The 23,044-nt window shown below is 45.4% G+C and overlaps 2 protein-coding genes across 4 annotated transcripts in view; one reads left to right on the forward strand and one right to left on the reverse strand.

Annotated features, from left to right (window-relative positions):
- Nucleotides 1–9,505: 9,505 nt before the first annotated feature.
- On the forward strand, nucleotides 9,506–14,971 carry LOC101762274. The gene is made up of 4 exons (XM_004980802.2): nucleotides 9,506–9,701; nucleotides 9,911–9,978; nucleotides 10,104–11,521; nucleotides 14,510–14,971. The coding sequence occupies exons 1-4, from the start codon at nucleotides 9,599–9,601 to the stop codon at nucleotides 14,514–14,516; spliced, it is 1,596 nt and encodes a 531-aa protein (XP_004980859.2). The 5' UTR covers nucleotides 9,506–9,598; the 3' UTR covers nucleotides 14,517–14,971.
- A 533-nt stretch (nucleotides 14,972–15,504) lies between these two features.
- The window catches only part of LOC105915006 (beta-D-xylosidase 1-like), an 11,439-nt gene continuing 3,899 nt past the window's right edge, over nucleotides 15,505–23,044 (reverse strand). Inside the window, exons 2-3 of one of the 3 annotated variants that reach the window (XR_002678902.1) lie at nucleotides 16,055–16,600; nucleotides 15,505–15,957 (exon numbers count right to left, since the gene is read on the reverse strand). Coding sequence is in view for 1 of the 3 variants with exons in the window: in XM_022829333.1 (XP_022685068.1) it covers nucleotides 16,373–16,600 (228 nt within the window). In the remaining 2 variants the exon portion in view is untranslated. Of the gene's footprint in view, nucleotides 16,601–23,044 lie in introns of all 3 variants that reach the window. The other 2 variants (XR_002678901.1, XM_022829333.1) reach the window with 2 other exon arrangements.

Consider the following 23,044-nt stretch of genomic DNA (forward strand, 5'->3'; position numbering starts at 1 on the left):
ACGAATATTGTATAATCCCATGAAGCTTATGTGTGATGCATGACAAGCAAATAAAGGTGAAGATAGAGATATAGTGATATTAGGATATTCTTTGATCTCTAAATAAAAAGAGAAGCTTACCAACAAATGGGATATTAAAGTTAAAGGGAATATGATCTCAAATGGGTTTCATTATTGATGTCAAAACAAAGCTAGACTCAATGCGGCAGCGATTGGATGAAGAAATCAAGCAAAGGATTAGCAACAAGGTACTAAGCAAGGTTTGGTCAAGTGGTGACTTAAGCCATGAGTCTTGCTAGGGTGAAGTGGCTAGTGCTTGCAAGATCTTGAGGTATCAAGTCAAGTCTTACCGAGTATAACAATGGGATACATCAATTATGTATCGAGTCATATGAAGGGGTGACTTGGGATCTAAAATTGGCTTTCATTCATATACGTTGAATATTGATCCAAGTCACTAGCTCAAGGTTGAAGTGCTCAAACCAAAGAATAAAGTTGGATGCAATTCTCATGAGGATATATTGATCAAGTATAGCATGGTTCATGTTGATGAAGCTCAAGTGGATGAATATTGTATTTATGTTTGATCTTAAGTATTGGTATGCTGTACTATAAAGAGGGATGCATCACATGGTTATTTGATAAAGTCTCAGTGCTCAAGTATCCTATGTGAGGGATGAGAGACACAGAAGCCACACGTACACACTCTAACTGATTTGGCAGTGGCAAAATCGGAAAGTCCGGTTTTGGGAACCGGAGGTTCCGGTTTTGGGTGCCACATGTCTCTAACGGCCAGTTGGTTGGGAAACCTGTAGTTCCGGGTCTTGGGAAACTTGTAGTTCCGGTTTTGGTCTGACACCCTAACGGCTAGTTTTTGTGGAGTGGGGTATTTATACCCCACGCCCTCCTCAGTGGCTGGCTGCTATTTTTGAGGTTGCTAGTGTGCTTCCTACCTGTTCTAAGCTGAACTAAAGCCAAGATAGCTCTCCCCAACCTCTCTTAGTGAGGTTGTGTGATCTTTGCTAGATCTAGTGAATTGGATAGTAGAGAGGAGCCATTCGTGAGCATTAGTAGAGCACTTATACGCTTGAGCTATGATTTGCCTTGTCAAGTTTCAAGTGAAGCATCTGTTACTCTTGGAGGTGAAGCCTCATAGACGGCTAGGCGTTGCTGGCTAGCTCCTAAAGGTGTGGTAAGCAGTGGCAAGTCTGTGAAGGCTGCAATCTTGCGTCCACAAGGAAAAATGTCATCTAGTGGAGACGATGAAAGTGGTTGAAAGAGACCTGGCACATTGGAAGGGACTTGAGATAGACTCGTATTCCAATGAGCTCCTCAATGGAGATGTAGGATTCACAGTGGTGAATCTGAACTTCGGTGAAACAAATCATTGTGTCTCCATGTTGATTTGCTTACCTTTGCATTCATTGTTGAATCCATGAATTTGGTTGATCTACTCGGGTGTTTGTGTTTGTGAAGTGCAGGAACTTTGTGAGCTAGCTAAGAAACACCTACTGAGCCTCTACACCAAGCTTGGTTTGATCTCGAGCTCGGTCATCACTCTAAGTGTGGGGGTCCTCTCTGGCCGAGCCAAAACCGAAAGTTCTAGAAACCGGAAGGTTTCTAGTAGAGAGACTTTTACTCCGCTGCATTAAGTAACCTTCGGAGAATCCGTAGGCTTCTTAGGAAATTCCGCAAGTTACGGAATTTCTGGAACATTCTCCGGAATCTTCATATATCACTGATAAACTTGTTTTAAGTTGTGATAATTTTAGGTTACACCTATTCGCCGCTCCTATAGGCGACATCAAAATCCTTTCAGCTTCTCGTTGTCGGGCCCCGAGCCCCATCGCCGTCATCGGGGCATATGGGAGAGAGAGCTGAGGAAGAGAGAAAGGTGAGAAAGGGATTTGGAAAAAAAAAGAGAGGAGACCGATAGGTGGGTCTCACATGTCATATCAACGGTAGGGGCTGTCGCTGGAGTTGAGGTTGAAAAGCATAGCCTTAGAAAATTGGAAGAGCCCCTAATCAGAAAAGTAGAGGCCTCAGGACTATTGTTGGAGTTGCTCTTAGTACAGGTTAGATCCAAGAGCAGCTGCTTGGTATGTATTTATGGAGTGACGGTAGTTGCATTGTCAATGCAAGATTATCTTGTACTGGCTATGGCACTTGGCTGTTACTGCATCACAAACAAATTGAGTAGGGTAGGGTTAAAAAACTAGGTACTCAAAAGGCAGTTGCTATTGCTAACACACCTAGGGGAAAGGACTACAAACCATCCTACGTATGTTGGCAACGCATTAGACGTGTAGACAATGCAACAGCCTAGACACCAGCTGGTGGCGAACACCTTGATCAAGACGCTCTGATGCGCCCTCCCCCCCTCTGAACTTCAGTGTTGGGCACCACAGCACGGTTGCACTTAAAAACTTGTATTGTTCTTGGAAACCTACCTATACAATGCCGTGCCAGAATGTTTAATCGTTGAGTGAGTGAGCGAGTGAGAAGGTTCCATTTCCACACCTCAACTCCCCAACCCTTCCCTTCAGTGCCATACAGTGACACAGCCTGTGACCCCCCAATCACCCAACTGGATTGCTTCAGTTCGTGGGATTCATCAGCTAACTCGCTGTAGCCCTGTACCTGTAGGGGGTTGGCACCGGCGTCTGAACGAGGAGGCGAGGAGGCTGCGCAGAGGCAGGGGCAGGACGTGTACACAGCCCCCTTGCGACGCTGACCGGTGGGCCCGCCGCCGAGCCAGCCAGACGATGCTATACGTACTCGGCACTCCATCTCCATGGCCCCCATACGTACAGTAACAGTACAGGGCTTGATGCAGTTGGGTGATCGAGGTGACGTCGTGACAAGAGCATCCCATCATCGATGGCTGGCCATGGACGCTGGACGAGACTCGAGAGAGAGAGAGAGAGTTGAGTGGAAGCTAGGAGACTCGATACAGTGATGGGGGTGGGTGATGACTACTCCAGACTGTATGTGTCTTGTCCGTGGAGCAAGTTGGGTGATGGGCTCTCAACTTCTCATCCTGCAACGCGAAATCACTCTGCGAGTATGCGTCGCTGCCTTTCCAGCCATTCCCAAGATATGATTGGTTCATGAACATGCTCTCTTTTTTATGGCACAAATATTTGAAATTGTCTTTTTAAATTCTGCAAAAGCACTAGAGCATCTGAAGGTAAGGGGCAGTCACTTTTTAGCTGCTTGTTCTGAACTTGTGAGGCCTTGTTTAGTTGGCCAATTTGGGAGATGCAAAATTCATGTTCCAGCACTGTAGCACACTGTAGCGTTTCGTTTGTATTTGTGAATTATTGTCCAAATATTGACTAATTAGACTTAAAAGATTCGTCTCGCAAAGTACAACAAAACTGTGCAATTGGTTTTTAATTTCGTCTACATTTAGTACTCCATGCATGTACCGCAAGTTTGATGTGATGGGGAATCTTCTTTTTGCATAGTGTTAAAGTTGGGAGTTGGGAGGTAACTAAACATGGCCTGAGTCGTGATGGCCCTGCAAGTACCCTGTTTGAAACTCTGCACTCCTGCTGTCCTGCAGGAGGTGTCCGACAGCAACTGCGTGTACCGGAACGTGGTGGACCACGCCGCCGGCGAGTTCACGCAGGCGCTCTTCGAGGATGTCGCCTCCGACCCCGCGCCGCCCCGCGCCAGGTCCGTCCGCTTCGCCGCCTGCGGCCACGGCGAGGCCTTCTTCTTCTTCCAGGTCGGCATCACGTCTTGTCTGTATTCTTCACTTGGTTCGGAGTTCAGAGTCCAGGCCCTGACTTGACGGCCACCGTGCTTGGATCGTTGGCGCAGGCGACGGTGAGGGGCGAGGAACGCGTGTCGCTCTTCTTCGTCTGCTGCAACCCCAGCTGCGGCCACAGGTGGAGAAACTGAAACGATGATGCGATGGTGCTCCAGCTGGTTGCTGCAGGAGAATACAGAGGAGACAGATGTTGATCTGCTTCGTCCATGCGTTGTTGTGACTTGCAGTAAGAGATAGCTCTCGCGTTGTTGTTCCGGAGGCCAAGTGGTCCCAGGACGCGGCGTGCGCCTCGTCGCGGAAGTCGAGGAGCAGCGACAGCACGGGCTCTCCCTCGCGCCTCCCGCCCGTGGCCGGGCGGAGGAGCTCGCGGCTGAGGTGCGGGTGCCCCTCGGCGGAGAGGCGGTGCATCAGCGCGAGGCACTTTTGATAGTGAGTAGGCGAGACGGGAGGGAGGTGGAAGAGGTACCGAAGGGACGTCAGGCGGCGCTCACGCCGGAGGATTGGATCGCGATCCAAATATTTACAAAATACCCCCTAATAATTGCAGATAATCCTCTAATTTGGATCGCGATCAATAATCGCGATCCGATTATTTGTAAAAAGGCTGTTGGAACTAATCACACTCACTCGCCTCTCACACACAACACAAACTATTCTGGAAGAAGAGCACTAGCACACAGTGTAGCTATTCGGTGCTGCACACCAGCACCTGCACTTGCACTTAGATTCACCTCAGCACTAAAACACAGTGATTACAGGGACTGAAATAGCACTCACACACGCACAGGCTCAGCCACACGTCGGCCTCTACTCACAACTCCACAACTTGCGCATGAATCGGCCAACACTACATGCAGATCACTACTAACAACTGGAAACGTCCAACGGCAAGCTCCAGTCCACCAACAATGCATGCATCCATGCAAACAGACTGACCACTTCTTGCTCGTGCCCCACGACTCGATGGCTCGACCAAGCACCTAGCCACACGCACACACCTGCAAGGATACCTGTACTCACATCATGGCTGCCACTCCTGACCACTACGCCATGCAGCATGCATGATGAGCACGTACACAACTAGCACAAACTAATCCTAGACACCACTAACTCACACAAATGTAAAAACAACAGGATTAATTCTAACAAAGGCCCCTGGTTTGGGTTGTCTCCTCCCCACCGGTCCGGCGCCGCTCGCAGCCTGCGCCGCCGCCGCCGTCCCCGCTCGCCGCTGCCGCCGCCATACAGAGCCTCAAATCCCCACACTGCACGCGCCGATATCTTCTGAAGACCTAGCACTGGACGCCAGAGGCGCGTGCCATTCGCCGTCGGACTGAGCTCGCACCGGCGGACCGGCCGGGCATAACGAACTCCGACGGTAGTGGAGCGGTGGCAGTTCCGAGCCCTATGCCGCCACACCCGCTAGGCCTCCGCCGCCACCAAGCTCTGTCCGAGACTAGTAGCGCAAAAGCTGCTCGAAGAAATGCCGCAGCATGTAACAACCGGCGGAGTACTCCGGCTGACATGTCGTTGCCATCGCCGCCGGGCTGCGCCTGATCCGTTAGGTAATCAACCAACATCTCCGTCAGTGGGGGTGCGGTGGCGGCTCTGAGGCTGAAATGGTGATGCGATGCTCCGGCTGGTTGCTGCAAAGAGAACGGTGAAATGTTTACCTGCCTCGTTGATGCATTGTTGTGAGCTGGAACTTGCAGCAAGAAATTCTTGGCTCTTGCGTTGTTGTTCCGGGGCTGTTGATGTGAAGGTACTTCACAATTCATGATCAAAGAGAAATCAGAGTCGATTGCTTATCAAAAAAGAAGTTCAGAGTCGATGACAATGTGTAGGTGAGCAGAACAATTTGCTCAGTTGCAAAGCTTGCACGCGCGCCATGTCTGCAACAGGCAGCTGCACGCGGGCGTGGCCATGGCATTGAGGACTCCATGGCCGGCGAGTTCACGCGGTGCTCTTCGAGGACGTCGCCTCCGACCCCCGCCGCCTTGCATCAAGTCCGTCCCGCATGCCGCTTTCACCCACGGCGAGGCTGTCCTCTTCCAGGTGTCACCATCGCGGCTCGTCATTCAGAATTCAGAACTGGATCGCGGTCCGGGATTTTTTAAAAAAATACCCCTAAATATTTTCAATTAACCCCCTAATTTGGATCGCGACCATTGATCGCGATCCGAATATTTGCAAAATTACCCCCACATATTTTACGTTTAGCCCCTAATTTGGATCGCGATAATCGTGATCCGATTATTTGCGAAAAGGCCCCGCATTTTCCGCATAGGCCCCTGGTTCGGCTCGTCGCCTCCCCAGGCGTCCAACGCCGCCCACCACCGCCCCCGCCTGGGGCGCCATCCGGAGCCTCAAGTCCCCATCCGGCCCCGCCCACCCAGCATCTTCTGAAGCCAAGCCAGAGGCGCGCGCCATTTGCCGCGAGACCGAGCTCGCGCTGGCCGGCCGCCGGGCACGACGACCTCCGACGGTGGAGCGGTGTCTTCTTGTGGAGATCTCGCACCTGCTTGGCCTCAGGCAGGGCTGGTTCCGATGCTCCGTCCGCCGCCTGGCTGCGCTGCTCGCCGGAATGCCGCGCCAGTAAGAACCAGCAGAGTGCTCCGCCTGGCATGTCAACACTCAAGAGCTTTTGATCCCCGCCGGCGATGTAATCAACCAATAATGGGCGCTGTTGATAATGATAAATTCAGGCCCGGTTATATATGATAATGCAGCAGTGAAGTGTGGCGTTAGCAAGGTCAGGAGAGGTTCAGCAAATAGTTTTAACTGAGGGCATGTTTGGGAAGGGGGTGTTAAAGTTTAACACCCTGTTAACTTTAACACCCTCAAATGAGGTGTTAAATTTTAACACATTGGAGTGTTTGGATAGTCTACTAAACTTTAACATCTTAGGTTAGAAATGACAATTATACCCCAATTCCCCCCTCCTTCCTCCTCTCTCTTCTTCTTTCTTCCCCGAGACAGCAAAATGGGCACAGCCCCTCCTACCGCCCGCTGCCCACCCGCTTCTCTTCTCCCTCCTCTCGTCAGTCCCTGCCTGGCCTGCAACTGCAAGAGAGGAGGAGGAGGACTGCAACTGACGCAACCTTTTCCCTCTCCTCTCTGGCTCTCTCTCTCTCCCCTCCCCACGCCGCCGCATTGCCCCACCCTCTCCGCCGCCGCCACCTGCTAAATCTCCTCTTGCAATCGCGCAGCCTATGCCGCCGCGTCCCCGCCCGAGCCCCAAATCCATGGCCGCCAAATGCGCACTCCTGCTCCCACTCCTCCTCCTCCTGTCGCGCGCCGCCGCCGTCGCGGCAGCCGCGCCGTGCCACCCGGACGACCTCCGCGCGCTGCGGGCCTTCGCCGGGAACCTCACGGGCACCGGCGGCACCGGCCTCCGCGCCGCGTGGTCCCCCTCCTCCTCCTCCCCCATCGCCGCCGCGTGCTGCGCCTGGGACGGCGTGTCCTGCGACGCCGGCGGCCGCGTCGCGTCCCTGCGCCTCCCCGCGCGCGGCCTCACGAGGCCCCTCACGGCGGCGCCGCTCGCAGGCCTCGCGCGCCTGCGGGACATCGACCTCAGCCGCAACGCGCTCGAGGTGCCCGTCTCCGCGGTCCTCACCACCGTGCCCCCCGGAATCCGCGCCGCCAACCTTTGCGCCGCAGCCTTCGCGCCGCGCGCCGCGCCTGGCAAAGTGGCGCCACCCGCCCGCCTCCTCCCCCTCCCCCGCCGGGGACGCCGACGCGGTAGACCCAGCGGTCGCGGCTAGCAGCTTCGAGCGCCTCCTCAACCAGCTCGTGCAGATCGAGGCCGGTGGCCTCGCCCGCGCCCGCGCGAGGCCGCCGCCCGCGCAGGAGCGGCACGGACCGGCGGTGGCGGGCGGCGGATGGGGTAAGGGCGGAGCGGGAGGCGGCGGCTGGCGGCGGGGTGGGGGCGAGAACTGGCGGCGGGGTGGGGGGCGATGCGAGAGGAGAGACGGAGGCGCAGGCGATGCGGCAGGGGGCGATGCGGGAGGAGAGAGACGGAGGGTACCCAGGGAATAGCTGGATGAGGACCAAAGTTTAACAAGTTTAACACCCCCTTGAGGTGTTAAAGTTTTTGGGGGTGTTAAAGTTTAACACCTAAGTTTTAACACATCTGTTTGGATCAAAAAGTGTTAAAAAGTGTTAAAACTAGGGTGTTAAACTTTAACACCCTCAATCCAAACAGGGCCTGAATGTCTCTTGAAGACTACTCATAACTCATAAGTCAAAAACAAAGTGCAGAGTCCAATGTTTTTGACTGAATGCCTCATCAGAAGTACAGTGTAGTACACTGCAGAGATTTTTAACTGAGTGCCTATTGAGAAGTACAGTAGAACAAAACAGAACTTTAACTGATGCCTCTTCATAAGTGCAGTAGCTAAAGGATCTGTTCTTTTCCATCTCCGGTATCTTTTTCCAACAAATAGTACCACACTTGGCCACCCTATTGGATTTAGCTGGAGCATGGTCCCGTTCCCATCTGTTTCATATTTTGCTCAGATACTTTTTCAGCCATTCCCATCAGGGCATGCATGGGAAACACCACGCTAAACTTTAGCACCTGTCACATCGGATGTTTGATACTAATTAGGAGTATTAAACATAGTCTAATTATAAAACTAATTGCACAGATGGAGTATAATTCGCGAGACAAATCTATTAAGGGTAATTAATCCATCATTAGCAAATGGTTACTGTTCCCATCTGTATCATCATTAGCAATTAATTTTATAATTAGCTCATGTTTAATCATTTTAATTAGCATCCGAATATTCGATGTGACCCTGCTAAAGTTTAACACCTCGTATCCAAAACATCCCCTCAGTTGGTACAGATGATTAGGAGGGCGGGACGGACGAACAATCTCTGTCGCTTGATGACCGTTGCTGTTTGACCTAGGCCATCCGTAAGCCACACACTGGGCGTTGTTTGTAAAATCAGGCCCGGTTATGTCAGGCCAACCTGCCGCATTCAGTCCAACTAGATCATTCCCTTCTACTCCCTCCATCTCAAATTTCCCTCCATCTCAAATTACCGTTCGTTTTGACTTTTCTAGATACATCATTTTTAATATATATCTAGATATAAGTATATACGTAGGTATGTAGCAAAAGTGAAATATCTGGAAAAGTCAAAACGAATAATAATTTGGGACGTAGAGAATACTCCTGTCGATCTTGAAATTTATGAAAGTCTCTTCTAGTTCTTCAATTGGATTCATCATCCAGAGACCTCATAGTCATAGTGTAGCAGTGAATGTGTGCGCGTCAGCAAGGTCAGGTAAGTACATACAAGTACAAAGTTTTGAACTGAACGCCTCATTAGGAGGTGCTGTTTTTACACTAGAAAGATGTTTAACTGAATGCCTAATGAGGGAGTACAGTAGAACAATGCAGAGAATTTTAACTAGATGCCGCTTGAGAAGTACAGTAGCACAAAGATCCGTTCCTTTTACACACAAGCTCCGTGCATCTTTACCATCAATAGGTCAATTGCCAGCTCTAGTTGTGGCTTAAACTTATTTCTAAATTTTCTAGGAAATTTAATGCTATTCATCGTAATGATATCATATTTTACCTAAAATAAGCGTATCAAATCCGTTCTTAAAAAAAGAAGTGTACTCGTCAGGAGTGCCTAGCTGTACAACCAGTAACTGAACCAGCTAGCGAGTAGCGACAGGCGTCAAACGGAGACTGCACAAAGCTCGCTTCGGTGGTGGAGTTTCTTTTCTCCGCCGCCTCCGCCGGCCAGTCGAAGCCGCGCAGAAGAGGAATCAACCCCCGCCCCCGCCTCGGGTCGGCGATGGCCGCCGGCGACACCGCGACGATCTTCCTGGAGACGACCCTCGGCACCCGCCTCGTCGTCTCCTTCCCCGCCCGCGCCACCACCGTCGCCGACCTCAAGCGTGCGTGCCCCTCTTCATTCTCCTCCCCCTTTCTCCCCAAACCCCCAGCTACAAAAAAGTCTGCATTTTTCTTTCTTTGGTTCTTGATTGCTGCGATTCCGTTGGAAATCGATCCCCCTTTCCCCCACGGATTTCCTTCTAATTTTGTGCGGCGTGGTTGGGAAAAATCGTGAACTGAAAACCCCATTTCCCCCAAATTGAACACGCAGGCCGGGTGAGCGCGGAGCACGCCGCCTGTTTCCCCCGCACCGGGCCAATCGCCGTCACGTCCTTGCAGGTATGGAGCCGGAATGACAATGCGGCTGCGCAAAGGATCAATCTTTGGCCGAAATTGGGGCGAATCCCGTTGCAGGGAATTTCGTTTCCTTTGGTTTCATCCATTTGCCACTGTTTTATTTGCAGGTTAAGCTCGATGGCTCCTGGTTTCAGCTCACCGATTCCATGGCTGTGCGAGCTGCATTCGAGTGGGTCAAGGGCCCCTGGCGCCTCCTGGCTGAGGTTCATGAGCTGGGCTCTCATCCGCTTGCTCGCAAGGATGCGAAATGCGGAACCGGTGATGCTGAACAAAATGCCGGCCATCCTGTCATCGCCGAGAACTCCTTGCAGTATATGTTGCCTCCTGCATTGTCTCAGGGAGGTGGCAGTGGCAGTCTTGCCTCAGGTGATGGCGTCAGTGACACCCCACAGGTGAACCAGCAGGATAAACCTCAGGAAGGAGTTGAGCATGCCTTGGGTCAGCGCAAAGATGGAATTATCATGCCTGAAGAAAGGTCAGATGCTGATTTAGCTGCAGGAGACAGTGACACTCCACTGCCGAACCAGGAGGACAAAGCTCAGGAATGTGTTGAGGATGCTTCTGGTCAGCTCGAAGGTGGAATTACCATGCCTCAAGAAAGTTCAGATTTTGGCTTAGCTGCAGGGGACAGTGACACCCCATTGCCAAACCAGGAGGACAAACCTCAGGAATGTATTGAGGATGCCTCTGGTCAGCTCGACGATGGAATTACCATGCCTCAAGAAAGTGCAGATTTTGGCTTAGCAGCAGGCAACAGTGACGCTCCACCAACGAACCAGCAGGACAAATCTCATGAAGGTGTTGAGCATGCCTCAGGTCAGAGCGAAGAGAGAACTACCATGCTTCAAGAAAGTTCAGATCTTGGTGTAGCAGCAGACAAAGTTCAGATCTCCGCAGAACCAAGAGGGAAGAAACGTTTTAGGGAGGAAGATAAAATCAGCGAAAGCATCATTGTAAACTGTGGTGACAATCTTTCCAATCTTGCTAGCTCCACTCTTAATGCTGAATTGCCTGGACCAAAGGGCTCCACTCTTAATGCTCGCTCCACTCTGACTGACCAAGCAAAATTGAACAGTGTCCCCTTGCCATATAATTTGGAAGACAATTCACATGGTTTGGGGGAAAAGCCCTCTGGTGGCCAGAAGGAGATACGAACATCTGGTGTGCATAATGTTGAAAGTAGCAACAATGAATCGGATATCCCACCTCGTGTTGAGTCCACGGAAAGAGACAAGTCTTCAGACAAAGAAGTGAAAACACAGAGAGGTGACAAGGAGGAACCACGGATAGCTGTGCGCGCTGGTGAAAGCAGCTGCAAAAGAACAGATGTTTCACATTTTGTTGAGTCCATGAAAGAAGACATCAAGAGGGCAGCTTCCAATAGCCATTATCTCGACAAAGGGAAAAGTGATGGGGCCACATCAACTGTCAGCCAAGAACATGGGCCTTGCTTCAGAAGAAGCCACCAGCGGGTTGTTGTGCGCAAAGTGCCTATAAGCAGGGCAATGAAGATGTATTCTTTCAGGTAAATTGCTCTTTCCTTGAGATGTAATGTGCTTATGGCTGTACACCAATTGGTTACCACAGTAAATAGTTAGAATATCATTTTTTGCCCCATAAATGATCTTAAAAGTGAGTAAGGTATTTTTCAAATTATTGTAAAAAGTGCTTGTACTTGAATGCTGAGCATGCAACCAGAGTCAATTGTAGACATGCACATATGAAATTATGGTTTAGGCATCTTTCTCCCATCTGGAAGTCCCTGAATGCTTCAAACCGTATCATGTGTTGGCTTCATGTTGATATAGCCATATAGGTGACCTGACCATGTTTTGATAGTCCTATTCAGACCCAGTGGTTCGAGGCCTAGTTGCAAGTGGAATAACTAGTTTAATAAACTTGGCATGTTATGAGTGAATATAACTGTTTGAACTTTGAAGTAAAATTGTGAACAAATTCTGTGTTAAATTAGATGTACAAAAAATTGGAATGTGGTGACAGGGATGGTATGATGAGGAATTCATTGAATTCACAGCTAATGTGTTATGAAAAGTGATAAGTCAGTTTAGGCAAGTTATCTAGTCGGTTAGTATAGTCCTAGTTGGTTGTCTATTTCCTAGGCCTTGTTTAGTTGCCAAAGTTTGGAGGTGCCAAATTACTGTTACAGCACTGTAGCACACTGTAGCGTTTCGTTTGTATTTGTGAATTATTGTCCAAACATTGACTAATTAGGCTCAAAAGAATCGTCTCGGAAAGTACAACAAAACTGTGCAATTAGTTTTTAATTTCGTTTACATTTAGTACTCCATGCATGTACCGCAAGTTTGATGTGATGGGGAATCTTCTTTTTGCATAGTGCTAAAGTTGGGAGTTGGGGATGAACTAAACAAGGGCCTAGTTTCTTAAGTTAGTTAGATGACACCTTTTAGGTAAAGGTAGCATAGTCTTTGTCAAGGGATGAAGCAAGGTTGTCTCTGAAGGACCGGCATGGTCAGAGCCTCCTGGTGTAGCGACAAGCCCTGTTGATGATGAGGGCAACTGGCGCCGTTATCTTCTTCCAATCCACCATTACTGATCTGTTACCATAATAAATGTGTATGGAATATTGTAATAAAACCTTTTTTTTGCTGCCAAGTTCGGGTATGGCTAGTTTAAGCACAGACTGAATTACCAAATAAGCCCTTTGAGAATACTTGGAAACTGATAGACAAGCAAGCAAAACTGCATTGTAAAGAACTGTGTTGGGAAGAAAGTTTTACATGTATAGTAGCGTTGTCCTTTTGCAACTAAAGCGAACGGGCCTCAAGCTGAGTTGGTTAGGTGGCTCTAGTAGCACTGATCCTCATGTCCTGGGTTCGACTCCCTGTGGGAGCGAATTTTGTCTAAGGCCCGGCCCCGGTCATTGGTCATCTCACATGGGCTACGGTGCCGCTGTGTAAGGGTGGGGCTGGGGTTTGGGGGTTATCTCGACCTGTGTGAGAATGTCTTCTCTTCTTAGCAAAATGCTGGGGGGCTGTCTTACCTCCTGCAGGTCGAGTTTTTTTTTGCAACTAAAAATACCCTTGTCCCTAAACATTAGTAGTAATACTAAAGAAATTCTGTTTATGGGGCTAGTAGTTCCACATATGCTTACCATGAATGGTCCATCAAATGCAACAAAAAAGGGGGTAGGAATGGTCCACCAAATGCAATAAAAAAGGGGGTACGGAAGTTGCAATCAATGCACGTTTAGAAAAAAATAGGTGGCAGTCAGGTCTAACTCATGCATCACTAGTAAAGGCAAAGAGGTGCAGATTGGACAAACAACAGTGATATATTATTGAACAGAACCCAAGTATTACTTAAATCAGGTTGCTTCTGTGAATCCTTCACTGTTTTTAAACTGCTGGTGATAGCTTTCCCCACTTTTTTTATAGAAAATACTGCTTCATTTATAATGTGAACTTCCCCCAAGAGGGAGGTGCTGTTGAGTAAAAATTCTGTTATAAAAGCTGATGCAATAGCTCAAGCTGTCATATCAGAAACAACTTTCAAAGTTCAACAAGAGAAACGACAGATTGAACAGGGGGTGGTTGTATGAATTCTGACCAAGATCCAATGGTCACTGATAATTCACAAAGGGGTTTTAAATTTCAGGAAAAGAGTAGAGGAAAATGGGGGAGCTCTGAAGGTTATACGAAGACTGGGAGGCTATTTGCAGATTTAGAGATATTGTGGACTAGGGGTTTATCATGTCTGTGGGGCAGTGACTGCATGGGGTAACCCTTAGTGGTCTCCTGCCACTCTTGGCTTGTTTCCTGACTGTGTGGTGATAGCTAACGTCCGTAAGAAGCGTACTAAAGGCTGGAACGGGATAACACAGGGAATTGTACAGTGACCAATTCATTGAAGTCTTAGCTAATGTGTGCGGAATAGTTTTTTTGGCCAAATTTTGCTTTGGCTACTTTGGGCTCAAACCGGAGTACCTTGACAACACAAGAAACTGTTGGACAAGCAAACAAAACTGCATTGCAAATAAATGTAGATACTTATGTGTCAGGGAGGTTTACATGTATAGTAGCATTATGCTTTTGCAACTAAAATGAAAATCAAAAGGTCTTTGTGAGGCTTGGTTTCTTTGGCTTAAATGCTTGAGGTGTTTGTCAATTTTGTGAAGTCATACATATGGCCATACATCACTTGAAGTAGGTCGTGTATAAAATTTGGAAATGCAGAATTGATGTGATTGGGAGAATGCCCTCTTGCAGACTTGCACTGCATTTATGTTTCAGCCGTTCAGGGTCATCTAACACCATACTACACACACTCCTCATAAGGCTGTCATGTAAACCTATGTTGCTTTGTTTCTCTGAAATAAAGCAGGAGAACCTTGATTCTAACAATGTTTCAGCCGTTCTTTTGGGGTTCAGGATATGAAGGAATGGGATCAGCTTCCTGACGCTACTTATGTGCTGTACCTTTTGTTTTGCGTCCAAGTTTTGGGAATATTTAATTACTTTTCTTGTTTCTGCAGGTGTTAATATTATCGCACCTGGACGATTTGCACAAGAACCTGTTGCTGAGAAAGCTGAGGACAGTAGAGAGAAAATGGCAAATGCTTTTGAGTACAACCATGCATCTAAACCAATGCATTCATGAGCTTTTCATCAAGTAATTTTAACAGTTGGAACCTGAGTTGTATCCAAGTTGTATTCAAATGGTTGTGCGTGTAGCATGCTCACCAAGAAACTCAATAGCATCTAATCCTCTAAACTCATGATCCAGTGGTGTTTTTACTTAGGTTACCTAAGGTATAATTTTAATTTCTGATGAACTTCTTACTATGGTCATGCAAGACCATTGTGGATATATGATGCTCAATTGCTTATCATGGCTGACTTATGGAGCTTGATGCAATTTAAACAATCTATATTTAGCTGGAATGTACTCATCGGATTATTCTGTACTCAAATTATGCGCAAGCTTATTTTGTTCATGGACTTTCAATTCCTTCTAGGATTTTTTTTTGGCAATTGATTTGTGCAGATAGATATTTGGTAAACTTCTGTATTACACACAGCATACACTGTGAGTTCTTGCAAAGAAACTTACAGCGCTGCTGACGCAAGTGCTTATGCTGTAGAAACTGAAGAAAGCTACTCAGGTTTGCCGGCATCGGATATTCTTCAGTCTTCACCATTGATTATTTTCGTGCTCTGTGCTGCGTGTAGCCACTTTTTCCGTGCCCAGGTACCAGTAGATGGAAATTACCCAGACCCACATGTGAGCCACTATTTGGTTTTCGGTACTTTTTTGTAGGTAAGGTTCAAGTAAATTTTACATCCTTGGTTCACAAATGAATTTCACACAGTATTTTCAGCGGATTTCCTTAAATCCTTTGATCAGAACCCTTGTAAGGCACAATTCATTCATGGAACAAGTCATCCTGACAATGCTGGTAGAAGCTAAGTGAGGCTTGTCAGTATCTGCCAAATAGATGAAAACAAAGGGATAACACAACACGTTATATGTTCAAATAGGATTTGATGCAGAAGAAACCATGTGCTTGACGACACACCAGTTTACATAAATGGACATCATGATCTTGACAAACTTTTCTTTTTCGAAATGTAATTCGGTTTCATCCTTATCAATGCTGCTAGAGCTCATATTTTGACAAAACCTGAGGTATTGGAGCGGCCTCCATTCACCACAAAACCTGAGGTATTGGAGCTGCCTCCATTCACCCCAGCTTGCGCCCTAAATTAGATTTTCAGGAATGACAAAGGTCAGATCTCTCTTTTCAGTATCCTCCAAACAATTAGCACTAGTGATCAGTCTGCACACAGTTTTGTAGAACAGACAGTGCAGCTTTACCAGAGGTCTGCTGGTTGCCTGATTTTTTGAGTTGCAGTGTAGTACTTGCTTTCTGTTGTTGTGAATGTGCAACGCAGGCCCTCCAGCATAGGTCGACACAACCAGCTTGCATTGTTGACAACCATGAACAAGGAGCTAGCAGTTCCAATGACCAAGCACATGCATAATTGAATCATATAAAGGGCATGCATTGACGACGCACCTCTAGCTGGACGGAACGTGATGCCAGGCGGCGCGACTGGCTGCAATCACCTGCATGCGGCGGTGCTCTCGACTGACCTTCTTTCTTTGGTTCGCGCGCCATGTCTGCCATGAATCGCCTCCATGTCGCCTCGGTCTGTGATGGAGAGGGCGCGGCACCGTGGACTCCCGGAGGAAGGGAAGGTTGGTGACGGGAGGGACGGCCGGCCGGCCGGAGTGCCGTGAGCGAAGGGACGTCGCCGCCGCGTCTGGGACAGCGCTCATTGGGTGCCGCCCTGACATGGTGGGCCCAAGCGTACCTACTCTCCTGATGATCACATCAATCAAGATATTTCGCCGTGAAGTGCTTGCAGCAAGCTGCGAGCTCGCCGTGAAGTGGTCGCGGAGGGGGACGCCTGCTGGAGGCCGCGGACACGGTCGGGTCCTCGCCGGGGGTCTCCTGCCCCCGGCCCCACCGCGGGTCACGGAAGATGTTGACGTTCGGGGACCAGAAGGTGAGCCCCGCCTGCCCGCCGTTGTACATGGCGCGCGCCTCGTCGGAAACCGCCTGCAGAAATGGAATGATAAAACATAAAAAGTGTTCTTTTTTTTTCCTTGGTCGTCGCTCGTCGCGACTTCGCGAGGCACGAGGGCGCGGGTCCCATTGGGTATCTGCATCTCTGACCCGTGTCTGGCCAATCACGTGGCGAGCGCAAGTTACGATGCACGCCGGCGATCGCCGGCAGCGGCGCACGTGAAGGATCGGAAGTGGCGCTCGTGATCGAACAGGGGACTCGGCAGACATGTTTACTGCTGCTGCTCGACATGCACAGGCAGAGGACGCAGGCGAGGCGATGATGGTTCAGACATCAGAAGCAAGGCCACTTGCAAGTTGCAACTTGCTCAAGATCTTCAAGACGAAACAGCAGATACATGCCCGACAATTCAGGAAAATGTAGCAGTAGAGTCGACATTTTAGGCTCCGTTTGGATTTTAGTTGCTTCGAGTACCTGTCACATCGAATGCTTAGATACTAATTAGGAGTACTAGTCCATCAACCCGTGCTCCCGCACGAGTTAATGTTTTTAGAAGTTATTGCATTTAAAATTATTTAGAAATTAAACTCTTAGCTAATAATCAAAATTTTTTACCTACTGCTCTCTTATTTTTTCAATACTTCAACATAATACTTATATACCTATCTTTGTCCACTTGTGATTGATTTTTAATTAATAATTTCTCTATGCACCTTTTCATCCACATTCATACTTGTTCATTTTGTATCACACCTCCAATCCTCCATACATTATGTTTAGCATACAAATCAATGTTTTTCATCGATTCCGCACGTATATGCATAAATGGCCTAAATGGTGGCACTCATCGTGTGTATATACTTTAACTTAGTATTTTTATATTACCAATGACATAAATAGGTAATTTAGAATCATATATTAGTTTACTTTTTGACATTTCTGTATGATGCACATGAAGATAATTAGATTAAGATTTAGATGTTTACTTTAGGTTATTTTTAATAACGACATACGTGGGTAACATAGATAAAATTTTAGAATGACTTACGTTTTATAATGATGTGTATTAGTAAATTGGATGAAGATTATGAGGTTACTTTAGATTATGTTTTATAATAGCTGAGCTCGGTAATTTACATATAGGTTTAGAGCTCATTTTTTAATATTTTCACAATGACAGTGGTGGTAACTTTTTAGAAAATATAATAGATCAATGGCTATGATTATTAGAGTTTAAAGGATTGGTGTTTGATGTTTTTAATTTTTATGAGAATTTCTCTCTTTTTTCTAGTTTGTCTCGTGGGAACTAATGCAGAGTCTCCAATGAAAAAGAAATGAGACTACATTGCTACAAAACTATTACCATAGGCTACCTCTCGTTTGTTAAATATTCGAACACAATACTTATGTAGATATATACTTAATATCTTCATCCAATTGTGATAGATTTTAGTTAGTAATTACTTTATAATATTTTCATCCACATTTATAATCTTTAACTTTTCACTTTGGATCGCAGGTATGCACTTAAATTTGTTTAATGAACCCTATGTTTGAGATACAATTTTAGCATAGAAATCTATATTCCCATCACTTTATATCCTTATAAATGGTGACACACATCATGCATATAGACCTTAAATATTATATCGTATACCAATAGTATAAGATATAGACGATTTTGAATCATATAATGTTGTATATTTTTAATTAAGGTTATTTGATTCAAACGTAGGTTACATCATGTTATTTTTAATAATAGCATGTGTAGGTAATATAGATGCAAATTTAAGGGGTTACTTTAAGTTCTTTAAGTAATAGTTGTAGTCAATTCAGTTGCAAATTAGGGGGTTATTTTAAATATTGTTTATAATATCATAAGTGGGTAATTTTGATGAAGATTAGGGGGTTACTTTAGTTTATTTATATAATGGCAGAGGTGGGTAATTTATATATAGATTTAGGGGTTACTTTATTAGGCTATTTTCATAATGGCATAGGTGGGTAATTTTTTAGAAAATATAATAGATCCAGTGGCTATGATGATTTGAATCTATCGATCGATGGTCGGATGTTTTGCTTTTTTTGAGAATTTCTAGGATTTCTCTCTTTTTGTAGAGTGTGTCCACCTAGGAATCCTAGGTGGCTTCACCTGAAGGCTTCAAAAGGAACCTCCAATTAATAATAATAAGATTAAACATAGACTAATTGCAAAACCAATTGCACAGATGGAGGCTAATTTGCGAGACGAATCTATTAAGCCTAATTAGTCCATGATTTGATAATGCGATGCTACAGTAAACATATGCTAATGATGGATTAATTAGGCTTAATAGATTCGTCTCGTGAATTAACCTTCATCTGTATAATTAGTTTTATAATTAGCTCATGTTTAGTCCTCCTAATTAACCTTCGAATATTTGATGTGACATGAACTTTAGTCCGGACTAAAGATCAAACACTCCCTTAGTACACTCCCTTAGTCATTAAGGATTCGATTTTTTCAGGTTTGGTTTTTCTAAAAAACTTACTAGGAGACGGTTTTATTAACTCCCCGTAAAAAACCAAGAACAATCTTTGAAACCGTCACTGTTGGTGACGGTAGTTGGGAGTGGCATGTTTTGGAGTGTTGGAAGATGGCAAAAGTGCGCATGCCGAAACGAGGAGCGAGCCAGCCAGGCAGCCAGCCAGCCAAGGACGTCAGAACATCAGTGTCCCTACTAGGGAATGGAACCACTACCCTCTTTGCAGCAAAATAGCCTAGTTGCTGCACTTCACCATGGTTGTTGGTTTGCTGCCATGGCGTTGGCTTTTCCATCGTCTTTTTTCTAAGATGTGCCACCTTTTTGCTTACCAGTTTGCTTTTTTTTTTACCCAAGATATTTTTTTTCTGTTTAGGATAAGAGGAGAGATGGTATGGGTTCTGAAAAGGATTGTTAGATTTGGCTAGGTTGGCTTTGCACATGGCTGCGCGGTCTCGCCATTGGCTTGGCACTTTGGCAGTGGCCAACAAGGAATTCCAATTTCCATCCATCCGCCCAGGGCCGGTCCTAGGGCAGGGCGGACGGGGCGGCCGTCCCAGGCCCCCCAAAAGTCAGGGCCCCATCATGATCCGGAGCGAAAGGACCTTCCTCCGTGAAACACGTCGCTAGTCAATTGTGATTATCTTCCATGCCCTAAGCCAGCCCCTAATCCCGTCTTGTCTCCGCTCTTCTCTCCTTCCTCGTATCTAGCACAAAACACTCCTGCATATCCCTTTTTTTATTTTGATATATCGTGAGATGGCAATAATCATAGCCACATGGGGAGGGTGAAAGAAGTACGGCTTACAGCTGATTGTTATCGCAGTTTGTTTCCTGCCTAAGTTGATGTTAGATACTCTCAAAAAATAGAAGAAAAATTATGTAGGTACGCTTCAGGAAAATATAAACTAAAGACAATAAATAATACTGATAGGGAAATATTAGCTGTAATTAATGCAATAAATACTTTTAGATTATACTTAGGATTTCAAGAGTTTACGGTACGGACAGATTGTGAAGCTCTATGTAGATACTAAATTAACATTAAGAAAAGTTCAACTAGAAGATGGGTCTTATTTGAAGATATTATTACAGGAAATGGATATAAAGTAATATTTGAGCATATAACCTTCCTGATATATTCTTTCGGTCATCTATTTTGCAGGAACGAAGAGAGGAGTAAGCCAAACAAGGGGTGATTATTTTTGTTTTAGAGCAGAAAATAAATTAAGAATATTTCCACCAAATACATATAAATTTAAGCCCAGAGATCATGTTGTACTTGATGAAGTACAAGAATGCATACTAGATAATTTCTGGTATCAATATAATAATAAAAGAGATGATAAAGGTTATATGCTAGCTATACTAAATAGCTTAGCTGAATATTTTCATACGATTAATGGTTTAATACAACCGAAAGAGACACCTGAAAATATAGAGAAAAGACCTATATATGTCATATATAAAGGAAAGGCTCCAGGATACCAGGACGGAAAGAGATTTCGGGAAACTGAATATTTGAGTTACTGTTCACAGCTACTATTCAAATTCGGGATACTATTCAAGGTATGAGATACTATTTATATTCAGCACACTATTCAAAATATGAATATGAACAATGCTTGAGCACTTATCCTTGAGTGGGTGTATCACTTCAAGATGAGTGGCACTTGGGAACTATTAAGTATTCTGGGCACTATTGCGTAAGTATTCAGCACTATGGGTCGCTTTCACGATATGTGCAGGTGCGTGATTAGGTATATAACTTAATTAGACTATATCGATTCACATGATCTTTGCAGGTTGGCAAGAGCAAATATTCAGCCAGTCCTACTGCTATGCTTTGTGTTACTCCTACTCGGTACTCACCGCATGCATCGCTAGTTCGCTTTAGAACCAGGCTAGCCTGATCTTAACCCTCACCATCCCCAGCCACGCACACACAAGACTTAGCTCTACCGTCTCCCCAGGCAATTCCACCCGAAGGGAACACTTCTCTGCGCACACAGGGTTCTCAAATGCCGCTACTAGGGCTAACACAAGAACGACACACGCAGAGGTTTCTCCTCTAGGGTCCCTAGCGTAGAAACATCGCTCTATATGAACGAGCTTAAAGGAAGGCAAGGATATTACCAGTACAGTTTAATCCATTTCCACGGGACAAGCTTACATACGGCTTTCCCTTTTGGGAAACCCCAAGCACTTAGCATAAACCTTAGGGATTACCTTAGAACCGTGCGATGAGCTTCACCGGCTTCCCTTTATTCTACTTTTACAAAGGTGGTGGAGTAATACAACGATAGTGGGGTGTCACTACTAATGGTTGATATTCTCAGAGCACTTCTGAGGTGGCGGTCTTCATGGAGTATTGGAGAGTGGAGTGGGAGTGGAGGTCTTTGCTGATCGAGCGATGATGGTGGTGGTGGTTGTTCTGATGTTGGTTCTTCTGGTGCTGGTGTTGAATGCTTCGCCCGACTTCTCCTTTTATAGCCCAAGGAGAGGCTTCGGGAGACTCTTCAATTATTTATCTCTACTATTGCCTGGACAACTAGACGGTGCTTCATTCTTAGGATAATTTTCCTAGCTACAGTAGAGTCACTATTTATTCCTTTTGCTCTCTGCCCTCTATCGTGTACTATCTTCCCATGACATTCTGGATGTTGCTTGGTATGGTCTTCCACGCTCGAATGATTGACGTCGCAGACTTCAATCACAAATATCAAGGCATGTATTATTGTTCCCACGACCGAATTGTTGTTAACACTTTAACAACACAGGGAATATATTGTTATGTGAGGCCGAATATTCTTTTATAAATGCTATATTTTCATATTTATTCACTTTCTTCAATATCGGATTTTTCTGGTTGCCATAATTCATACCATGACAACAATTCATGATATTCCTTTCTTAACTCTTATTCTTGACTATCACCTCGGATATCCATCATATAATCATCAGATATTGGTATATCATTTTTAATTCATAATCTTTCTGTATATTTTTAAATTTTTCATCTATTTCAACCATTATTTCTTTCAAAATTCTTCCTTTAAATTTTTGTTCCACTAGGGGATATATTGATTCAAACTTTTCTTTTAGCTTCTTCTCAATATATTCTTCATTCAATGAATCTGTCTCTTTCTTTAAGACTTCTTTATATGTTGGTATCCCGGATGGTCCATCTTCTCTTATATTAATTCCAGGTAAGCTTAACTTAACCTCCTTTGATTTTTTTGTATTTTTGAATATATTCTTTTGCTGCAGGCTCTAAAAAATAATTCGCTCCCAAAATATTTCTAGCATATGAGAGTGCTTGATCAATATCAGTGTATTTTTTCCATAATATTCCTCCATCTTTGTCTTTTTCTATCTTTTGAGCTATGACATGCTCATATGATACATAAATTCCTAGAGCCTTTCCTTTATATATGACATATATAGGTCTTTTCTCTATATTTTCAGGAGTCTCTTTTGGTTGTATTAAACCATTAATCGTATGAAAATATTCAGCTAAGCTATTTAGTATAGCTAGCATATAACCTTTATCTTCTCTTTTGTTATTATATTGATACCAGAAATTATCTAGTATGCATTCTTGTACTTCATCAAGTACAATATGATCTCTGGGCTTAAATTTATATGTATTTGGCGGAAATATTCTTAATTTGTTTTTTGCTCCAAAACAAAAACAATAACCCCCAGTTGGGCTTACTCCTCTCTTCATTCCTGCAAAAAAGATGACCGAGAGGTATTATCTTTTCCTTTTATATGCTCAAATATTACTTTATATCCATTTCCTGTAATAATATCTCCAAATAAGACCCATCTTCTAGTTGAAATTTTCTTACTATTAATTTTATTGTAGTATCTACATATAGCTTCACAATATATCCTTACTGTGAAGTCTTTAAATCCTAGGTATAATCTAAAAGCATTTATTGCATTAAT

Source organism: Setaria italica, chromosome VIII (genome assembly GCF_000263155.2).
Source record: "Setaria italica strain Yugu1 chromosome VIII, Setaria_italica_v2.0, whole genome shotgun sequence".
In the NCBI taxonomy this organism is placed as follows: Eukaryota; Viridiplantae; Streptophyta; class Magnoliopsida; order Poales; family Poaceae; genus Setaria; species Setaria italica.

What these genes read in the sequence shown, in the direction of transcription:
- LOC101762274 (XM_004980802.2), top strand. Translation starts at nt 9,599, where the DNA reads ATGGCCGCCGGCGACACCGCGACGATCTTCCTGGAGACGACCCTCGGC. An exon ending in CACCGTCGCCGACCTCAAGC is followed by an intron (nt 9,702 to 9,910) that starts GTGCGTGCCCCT and finishes TTGAACACGCAG; the next exon opens with GCCGGGTGAGCGCGGAGCAC. An exon ending in TCGCCGTCACGTCCTTGCAG is followed by an intron (nt 9,979 to 10,103) that starts GTATGGAGCCGG and finishes TTTTATTTGCAG; the next exon opens with GTTAAGCTCGATGGCTCCTG.